Below are 10,302 nucleotides of genomic sequence, written 5' to 3'. Positions count from 1 at the left end.
GAAAGAGTTTGGATGATTTTCTTTCTAATTACAGTTCGCCCATTGAGCCGAGAGATCACAATGAGCCAGGCATATCAGAATATGTGTGCTGGAATGTTTAAAGTAAGTTGCTACATTGCTATTACATTGTTTAATTCTTGGGTTGGCCAAAAAGTTCGTTCAGTTTTTTCTGTAATATGGCTCTGGTAGCACTTAGTTGTCTTTAACTTCATTCGAAACAATTTTGTTAGATTGTATGTGACAGCTGTCATATTCAGTGTGCATTTAAAAAAAGACATCAAAATTGGTGAATTTTTGTGTAGCCATTTTAATATTGAAATGGAAGAAAAGCAACATTTTTGGTATATTATGCTCTATTATTTCAAGAAAGGTAAAAACACAATCGAAACGCAAAAAAAGATTTGTGCAGTGTGTGGAGGAGGTGCTGTGACTGATCGAACATGTCAAAAGTGGTTTGCGAAGTTTTGTGCTGGAGATTTCTCGCTGAACGATGCTTCATGGTTGGGTAGACCACTTGGAGTTGATAGCGATCATATTGAGACATTAATTGAGAACAGTCAACGTTATACCATGCGGGAGATAGCCAACATACTCAAAATATCCAAATGAAGCACTGAAAATCATTTGCACCAGCTTGGTTATATGAATCGCTTTGATGTTTGGGTTCCACATAAGTTTAGTGAAAAAAACCTTCTTGACCGTATTTGTGCATGGGATTCTCTACTTAAACGTAATGAAAACGTTCCGTTTTTTAAACAAATGGTGACGGACAGTGAGGAGTGGATACTGTACAATAATGTGGAACGGAAGAGATTGTGGGGCAAGTGAAATGAACCACCACCAACCACACCAAAGGCTGGTCTTCATCCAAAGAAGGTGATGTTGTGTATTCGGTGGGATTGGAAGGGAGTCCTCTATGAGCTCCTTCGGGAAAACCAAACGATTAATTTCAACAACTACTGCTCCCAGTTAGACCAACTGAAAGCAGCACTCAACGAAAAGCATACAGAATCAGTCAACAGAAAACGCATCATCTTCCATCAGGATAACACAAAACTGCATGTTTCTTTGATGATCAGGCAAAAACTGTTACAGCTTGGCTGGGAAGTTCTGATTCATCCACCGTATTCACCAGACATTGCACCTTCGGATTTCTATTTATTTCGGTCTTTACAAAATTCTCTTAATGGAAAAAATTTCAATTCCCTGGAAGACTGTGAAAGGCACCTGGAACAGTTCTTTGCTCAAAAAGATAAAAAGTTTTGGGAAGATGGAATTATGAAGTTGCCTGAAAAATGCAAAAGGTAGTGGAACAAAAAGGGTGAATATGTTGTTCAATACGGTTCTTGGTGAAAATGTGTCTTTTATTTTTTCTTGAAAACCGAAGGCACTTTTTGGCCAACCCAATAAAATGAACCCTCTTCTGTGATTCTTTCCAGGTTCTAATTTCACCTTTATTTTTACTATCTGCTTGAAAATTACCTTTTTTCCAAGTCTAGTGGTTTACTAATTTGTTTAACAAATATTGAACCCTTGTCATGTGTCAGATATCTTGTACTGGCTACATTACAGCATACCAAGTCTAATTAGATGTGATCCTTGTGTCACGTGCCTAGTTAATGACAGGCCAGGTGACATATATGTGGCATAGGTACTAAGAGAAAGAAGAGTTTACTTCTGATTGATGATCAGGAAAGGTTTCTTAGAAGAGATGGGGTCTGGATTTTTTTTAGAAGTGTATTAGGAATGGGGCAAGCTCCACAGTAAATGGCTTAAGCAAAGCAGCCATTTTCAGGAGTTAGTAACTCTTAAGTTTTGCTTGGCAGTTCAAGAAATTATGTAAGGCAACTTATATTAAAATACATAAAACAGAATATGGACTTCTGTTTGAAAAACATGACTAATGCTTTTCTTATAAAAATTATATTCTACTTTCTCTTCAGGAACTTTTACTTGAAGGTTTCAAAGCTATTATAAAAGTATTAGGAAGAATAATCTGCATGTGGCATCATTTCACTAGGAAAATTAGTAATATATTAGACATTGGAACTTGAACATTTTTTGTATAGAAGGTGGCTTGGGATATCAAAATGAATACTAAAGCCAGTTTTTCTCTTCCTGTTTCTGATTTCTGAGCCTCTTTTTGATTAACTATGTGTAAATAGCTGTTTCTTGTTTTCTATTCTGTATTAATGAGGATGTTCACATTTTCATATTAATACCATTTGTTTTTCTCTCTTTTTTTACTGTAGACCATGGTAGCATTTGACATGGATGGCAAAGTACGAAAACCCAAGTTTGAGCTCGATAGTGAACAAGTTCGATATGAGCACAGATTTGCTCCATTCAACAGTGTAATGACACCACCGCCAGTGCACTATCTGCAGTTCAAGGTGAACCTGCTCCTTAAAATAATTGTAAAATAGTTAGTCCTTAGACCTCCTTGGATATGGGCTGTTCGTACCTGGCCATTTTGTATAAAATAGTCAAGTCAAACTAGTATTGGATCAATGGGATAAAGTAATAAAATAACAGTTTTAAATAGTAGGAAAATTATTTGACTTTGGATATACTCATCACGTTAACAGTTATTTAAATATGAGAATAATATGAAGTGTGGTATATGAAGGTTGAAAACTGAATAGGGGGCTTCCCTGGTGGCGCAGTGGTTGAGAGTCCGCCTGCCGATGCAGGGGACACGGGTTTGTGCCCCGGTCCGGGAGGATCTCACATGCCACGGAGTGGCTGGGCCCTTGAGCCATGGCCGCTGAGCCTGCGCGTCCGGAGCCTGTGCTCCGCAACGGGAGAGGCCACAACAGTGAGAGGCCGCAAAAAAAAAAAAAAAAAAAAAAAAGAAAAGAAAATTGAATAGGAAAAAAACAGGGACATGCCAAGTGTTTGCTTTAGTGTCTGTATGTGATTGGATAATCAATGTAGAATTCTTTAATTAAAAAAAGGTATTTTAGAGTATTTTCATATTAAGCATGTTTTAAATAATAGTATTTCTTTTTTTTAGGAAATGTCTGACCTCAATAAATATAGCCCTCCTCCTCAGTCTCCAGAACTGTATGTGGCAGCTAGTAAGCACTTTCAGCAGGCAAAAATGATATTGGAAAATATCCCAAACCCAGACCATGAGGTAAGACTGCAGTCACAGTAATTCTAGAGGAAAAGCTTGGAAGGAAGTACCTATCTTACTACTGGATGAGTTTAATTATAAAACGAACCTTACAGTATTAATAAATGAAGCCTGTCAGTGTTTCTGCTAAGGATTTCAAATAGCTTTGCTAACCCAACCTTGTCAGACTTAAAATTATTTGATGAAAGAAGTGATGTAAATATATCCTTTGTGTACATTTAGAAATCAATGCAAAGAGAAATAAAGACTTAGAACCATAAAGTAAGCAGAAAGAATAGATATAAGATCCAGATTGATGCACAGTTCAGTTATGTTAAGATTAAAATTTTTTGATTTATAGTTTACTGTATTAAATATAATTATATAAATCTTAAGTCTAAAAAATGATCTGGTCAATTATTACAGGAAGTAAAATCAACTGTATTCCACTTGACCATTTAAAATAGACTATTGTTTTTGAAGACTATTTTGAGTATCATTCTACAGAGTTTAGAACTTGTACAATGTAAAATACTGTTTCAGCCTTTTGTTAGTTTCATAATTTATACCTAATTTTGTTGAAATGCATTTATCCTGTAAATGAGAGTTACCTGTAACACAGACCATTTTGTGGAGTGTATCTTGGTACAGCCTCCATGGAAGGGTATTTTAGCAATCTGTCAAAAGTCACATGTCCTTAGGCCTAGAAATTCTGCTTCTTGGGATTTATCTTATAGATACATGTGCACATGTGGGAAATGATGAATATACAAGAGTATTTATTACAGCAGGATTTGTAATAGTAAAAAAATGAGGAAACGTTAGTGTCCATCAGAGGGAACTGTTACATGACTTTTCATCATGCAGTAGAGTACTGTACAGCCCTAAAAAGGACAAGGAAGATATTTATTTACTGTAATGGAATGTTCTTCAGAATATAAGAAGTTTAAAAAGCAAGCTTAAAATCTGTATGTATAGTATGCTGCCGTTTCAGTCAAGGGGAAGAAAGGAAGACTACATGTATGTGAGCCAATATTATATGAATATAACATATCTCTGGAAAGATACATAAGAATTAATAACAGTGTTTGCTTTTTTTTTTTAACATCTTTATTGGGGTATAATTGCTTTACAATGGTGTGTTAGTTTCTGCTTTATAACAGAGTGAGTCAGTTATACATATACATATGTTCCCATATCTCTTCCCTCTTTGTCTCCCTCCCTCCCACCCTCACTATCCCACCCCTCCAGACAGCCACAAAGAACCGAGCCGGTTTCCCTGTGCCATGCGGCTGCTTCCCACTGGCTATCTACCTTACGTTTGTTAGTATATATATGTCCATGTCTCTCTCTCGCCCTAACACACCTCACCCTTCCCCCTCCCCATATCCTCAAGTCTGTTCTCCAGTAGGTCTCTGTCTTTATTCCTGTTTTACCCCTAGGTTCTTCATAACATTTTTTTTTCTTAAATTCCATATATATGTGTTAGCATACGGTATTTGTCCTTCTCTTTCTGACTTACTTCACTCCGTATGACAGACTCTAGATCTATCCACCTCATTACAAATAGCTCAATTTCGTTTCTTTTTATGGCTGAGTAATATTCCATTGTATATATGTGCCACATCTTCTTTATCCATTCATCCGACGGCGGGCACTTAGGTTGTTTCCATCTCCGGGCTATTGTAAATAGAGCTGCAATGAACATTTTGGTACATGACTCTTTCTGAATTCTGGTTTCCTCAGGGTATATACCTAGTAGTGGGATTGCTGGGTCATATGGTAGTTCTATTTGTAGTTTTTTAAGGAACCTCCATACTGTTCTCCATAGTGGCTGAACCAATTCACATTCCCACCAGCAGTGCAAGAGTGTTCCCTTTTCTCCACACCCTCTCCAGCATTTATTGTTTCTAGATTTTTTGATGATGGCCATTCTGACTGGTGTGAGATGATATCTCATTGTAGTTTTGATTTGCATTTCTCTAATGATTAATGATGTTGAGCATTCTTTCATGTGTTTGTTGGCAGTCTGTATATCTTCTTTGGAGAAATGTCTATTTAGGTCTTCTGCCCATTTTTGGATTGGGTTGTTTATTTTTTTGTTATTGAGCTGCATGAGCTGCCTGTAAATTTTAGAGATTAATCCTTTGTCAGTTGATTCATTTGCAAATATTTTCTCCCATTCTGAGGGCTGTCTTTTGGTCTTGTTTATGGTTTCCTTTGCTGTGCAAAAGCTTTGAAGTTTCATTAGGTCCCATTTGTTTATTTTTGTTTTTATCTCCATTACTCTAGGAGATGGGTCAAGAAGGATCTTGCTGTGATTTATGTCATAGAGTGTTCTGCCTATGTTTTCCTCTAAGAGTTTGATAGTTTCTGGCCTTACATTTAGGTCTTTAATCCATTTTGAGCTTATTTTTGTGTATGGTGTTAGGGAGTGATCTAATCTCATACTTTTACATGTACCTATCCAATTTTCCCAGCACCACTTATTGAAGAGGCTGTCCTTTCTCCACTGTATATTCCTGCCACCTTTATCAAAGATAAGGTGACCATATGTGCATGGGTTTATCTCTGGGCTTTCTATCCTATTCCATTGATCTATCTTTCTGTTTTTGTGCCAGTACCATACTGTCTTGATTACTGTAGCTTTGTAGTATAGTCTGAAGTCAGGCAGCCTGATTCCTCCAGCTCCATTTTTTGTTCTCAAGATTGCTTTGGCTATTCGGGGTCTTTTGTGTTTCCATACAAATTGTGAAATTTTTTGTTCTAGTTCTGTGAAAAATGCCAGTGGTAGTTTGATAGGGATTGCATTGAATCTATAGATTGCTTTGGGAAGTAGAGTCATTTTCACAATGTTGATTCTTCCAATCCAAGAACATGGTATATCTCTCCATCTGTTTGTATCATCTTTAATTTCTTTCATCAGTGTCTTATAATTTTCTGCATACAGGTCTTTTGTCTCCTTAGGTAGGTTTATTCCTAGATATTTTATTCTTTTTGTTGCAATGGTAAATGGGAGTGTTTTCTTGATTTCACTTTCAGATTTTTCATCATTAGTATATAGGAATGCCAGAGATTTCTGTGCATTAATTTTGTATCCTGCTACTTTACCAAATTCATTGATTAGCTCTAGTAGTTTTCTGGTAGCATCTTTAGGATTCTCTATGTATAGTATCATGTCATCTGCAAACAGTGACAGCTTTACTTCTTCTTTTCCGATTTGGATTCCTTTTATTTCCTTTTCTTCTCTGATTGCTGTGGCTAAAACTTCCAAAACTATGTTGAATAAGAGTGGTGAGAGTGGGCAACCTTGTCTTGTTCCTGACCTTAGTGGAAATGCTTTCAGTTTTTCGCCATTGAGGATGATGTTGGCTGTGGGCTTGTCATATACGGCCTTTATTATATTGAGGAAAGTTCCCTCTACACCTACTTTCTGCAGGGTTTTTATCATAAATGGGTGTTGAATTTTGTCAAAAGCTTTCTCTGCATCTATTGAGATGATCATATGGTTTTTCTCCTTCAATTTGTTAATATGGTTAATCACATTGATAGATTTGCGTATATTGAAGAATCCTTGCATTCCTGGAATAAACCCCACTTGATCATGGTGTATGATCCTTTTAATGTGCTGTTGGATTCTGTTTGCTAGTATTTTGTTGAGGATTTTTGCATCTATGTTCATCAGTGATATTGGCCTGTAGTTTTCTTTCTTTGTGACATGGTTGTTAGTATTTGCCTTATGTATTGAGGTGCTCCTATGTTGGGGGCATAAGTATTTACAATTGTTATATCTTCTTCTTGGATCGATCCCTTAATCATTATGTAGTGTCCTTCTTTGTCTCTTCTGATAGTCCTTATTTTAAAGTCTATTTTGTCTGATATGAGAATTGCTACTCCAGCTTTCTTTTGGTTTCCATTTGCATGGAATATCTTTTTCCATCCCCTTACTTTCAGTCTGTATGTGTCTCTAGGTCTGAAGTGGGTCTCTTGTAGACAGCATATATATGGGTCTTGTTTTTGTATCCATTCAGCCAATCTGTGTCTTTTGGTGGGAGCATTTAGTCCATTTACATTTAAGGTAATTATCGATATGTATGTTCCTATTCCCATTTTCTAAATTGTTTTGGGTTCGTTATTATAGGACTTTTCCTTCTCTTGTGTTTTTGTCTAGAGCAGTTCCTTTAGCATTTGTTGTAAAGCTGGTTTGGTGGTGCTGAACTCTCTCAGCTTTTGCTTGTCTGTAAAGGTTTTAATTTCTCCATCAAATCTGAATGAGATCCTTGCTGGGTAGAGTAATCTTGGTTGCAGGTTTTTCTCCTTCATCACTTTCAGTATGTCCTGCCACTCCCTTCTGGCTTGTAGAGTTTCTGCTGAGAGATCAGCTGTTAACCTTATGGGGATTCCCTTGTGTGTTATTTGTTGTTTTTCCCTTGCTGCTTTTAATATGCTTTCTTTGTATTTAGTTTTTGACAGTTTGATTAATATGTGTCTTGGCGTATTTCTCCTTGAATTTATCCTGTATGGGACTCTCTGTGCTTCCTGGACTTGATTAACGATTTCCTTTCCCATATTAGGGAAGTTTTCAACTATAATCTCTTCAAATATTTTCTCAGTCCCTTTCTTTTTCTCTTCTTCTTCTGGAACCCCTATAATTCGAATGTTGGTGCGTTTAATGTTGTCCCAGAGGTCTCTGAGACTGTCCTCAGTTCTTTTCATTCTTTTTTCTTTATTCTGCTCTGCAGTAGTTATTTCCACTATTTTATCTTCCAGGTCACTTATCCGTTCTTCTGCCTCATTTATTCTGCTATTGATCCCATCTAGAGTATTTTTCATTTCATTTATTGTGTTGTTCATCATTGTCTGTTTCATCTTTATTTCTTCTAGGTCCTTGTTAACTGCTTCTTGCATTTTGTCCATTCTATTTCCAAGATTTTGGATCATCTTTACTATCATTATTCTGAACTCTTTTTCAGGTAGACTGCCTATTTCCTCTTCATTTGTTAGGTCTGGTGGGTTTTTATCCTGCTCCTTCATCTGCTGTGTGTTTTTCTGTCTTCTCATTTTGCTTATCTTACTGTGATTGGGTTCACCTTTTTGCAGGCTGCAAGTTCGTAGCTCCCGTTGTTTTTGATGTCTGTCTCCAGTGGCTAAGGTTGGTTCAGTGTGTTGTGTAGGCTTCCTGGTGGAGGGGACTAGTGGCTGTGTTGTGGTGTATGGGGCTAGATCTTGTCTCTCTAGTGGGCAGGTCCATGTCTGGTGGTGTGTTTTGGGGTGTCTGTGGACTTATTATGATTTTAGGCAGCCTCTCTGCTAGTGGGTGGGGTTGTGTTCCTGTTTTGCTATATGGTTGGCATAGGTTGTCCAGCACTGTAGCTTGCTGGTCGTTGAGCGAAGCTGGGTGCTGGTGTTGAGATGGAGATCTCTGGGAGATTTTCGCCGTTTGATATTATGTGGGGCTGGGAGGTCTCTTCTTGACGAGTGTTCTGAAGTTGGCTCTCCCACCTCAGAGGCAGAGTCCTGACTCCTGGCTGGAGCAGCAAGAGCCTTTCATCCACTCGGCTCAGAATAAAAGGGAGAGAAAGTAGAGAGAATTAGTATAAGTAGGAGGAAATAGGAAAGAAAGAAAGAAAGAAAGAAAGAGAGGAGGGAAGGAAGGAAGGAGGGAAGGAAGAAAGAAAGAAAGAAGAAAAGAAAGGAAGAAGGCAAGAAGGAAAGAAAGGAGGGAGGGAGGGAGGAGGGAAGGAAGGAAGGAATGAGGGAAGGAAGGAAAAAATACAGAAAGAAAGAAGATACAGTAAAATAACATAAAGTATAATAAAGTTATTGAATGAAAAAAATAATTATTTAGAGAAAAAAAAAAAGGAACGGATAGAACCTTAGGACAAATGGTGGAAGCAAAGTTATAGAGACAAAATCTTACATAGAAGCATACACATATACCCTCACAAAAAGAGGTAAAGTGGAAAAAATCATAAAACTTGCTCTCCAAGTCCACCTCCTCAATTTGGGACGATTCGTTGTCTCAAAAAGGGAAGGAAGGAAGGAAAGATAGAAAGAAGGTAAAGTATAATAGAGTTCTTTAAATTAAAATTAATTATTAAGAAAAAAATTTAAAGAAAAAAAAAAACAATGGTCGGATAGAACCCTGGGACAAATGGTGGAAGCAAACCTATACAGACAAGATCTCACACAGAAGCATACACATACACATTCACAAAAAGAGGAAAAGGGGAAAAAATCATAGATCTTGCTCTAGAAGTCCGCCTCCTCAATTTGGGATGATTCGCTGTCTATTCATGTATTCCACAGAGGCAGGGTACATCAAATTGATTGTGTAGCTTTAATCCGCTGTTTCTGAGGCTGCTGGGAGAGATTTCCCTTTTTCTTCTTTGTTCTCACAGCTCACAGGGGCTCAGCTTTCGATTTGGCCCTGCCTCTGCGTGTAGGTCGCTGGAGGGCGTCTGTTTTTTGCTCAGACAGGATGGGGTTAAAGGAGCCGCTGACTCGGGGGCTCTGGCGCACTCAGGCCGGGGGGAGGGAGAGGCACGGAGCGCGGGGCGGGCCTGCGGCAGCAGAAGCTGGCGTGACGTTGCAGCAGCCTGAGGCCCGACGTGTGTTCTCCCTGAGAAGTTGTCCCTGGATCCCGGGAACCTGGCAGTGGCAGGCTGCACAGGCTCCCCGGAAGAGGGGTGGGCATAGTCGCCTATGCTCGCAGACAGGCCCCTTGGTGGCGGCAGCAGCACCCTTAGCGTCTCCCGCCCGTCTCTGGAGTCCGCGCTTTCAGCCGCGGCTCGTGCCCGTCTCTGGTTTCCGAGCTTTTAGCCGCGGCTCGCGCCAGTCTCTGGTTTCCGAGCTTTTAGCCGCGGCTCGCGCCAGTCTCTGGTTTCCGAGCTTTTAGCCGCGGCTTGCGCCCGTCTCTGGGGTCCGAGCTTTCAGCCGCGGCACGCGCCAGTCTCTGGTTTCCGCGCTTTTAGCCGCAGCTCGCGCCCGTTTCTGGAGTTCCTTTAGGCAGCGCTCTGAATTCCCTCTCCTCGCGCACCAGGAAACAAAGAGGAAAGAAAAAGTCTCTTGCCTCCTCGGCAGGTGCAGCCTTTTCCCCGGACTCCCTCCCGGCTAGCCGTGGCGCACTAACCCCTTCGGGCTATGTTCAAGCCGCCAACCCCAGTCCTCTCCCTGAGCTCCGA

At 39.4% G+C, this 10,302-nt stretch overlaps 1 protein-coding gene across 3 annotated transcripts in view; it reads left to right on the top strand.

Annotated features, from left to right (window-relative positions):
* The window catches only part of NAA35 (N-alpha-acetyltransferase 35, NatC auxiliary subunit), a 96,406-nt gene that overhangs the window by 82,336 nt on the left and 3,768 nt on the right, over nucleotides 1–10,302 (top strand). For all 3 annotated transcript variants that reach the window (XM_007456110.1, XM_007456111.1, XM_007456112.1), the window contains exons 19-21: nucleotides 35–102; nucleotides 2,253–2,393; nucleotides 3,017–3,139. In XM_007456110.1, coding sequence (XP_007456172.1) covers nucleotides 35–102; nucleotides 2,253–2,393; nucleotides 3,017–3,139 — 332 coding nt within the window. The remainder of the gene's footprint in view (nucleotides 1–34; nucleotides 103–2,252; nucleotides 2,394–3,016; nucleotides 3,140–10,302) is intronic.

This window comes from Lipotes vexillifer, unplaced genomic scaffold, assembly GCF_000442215.2.
Source record: "Lipotes vexillifer unplaced genomic scaffold, Lipotes_vexillifer_v1.1 scaffold806, whole genome shotgun sequence".
NCBI lineage: Eukaryota > Metazoa > Chordata > Mammalia > Artiodactyla > Lipotidae > Lipotes > Lipotes vexillifer.
The sequence above is the reverse complement of the archived record's forward strand: the minus strand, read 5'-3'. Positions and strand labels throughout refer to the sequence as shown.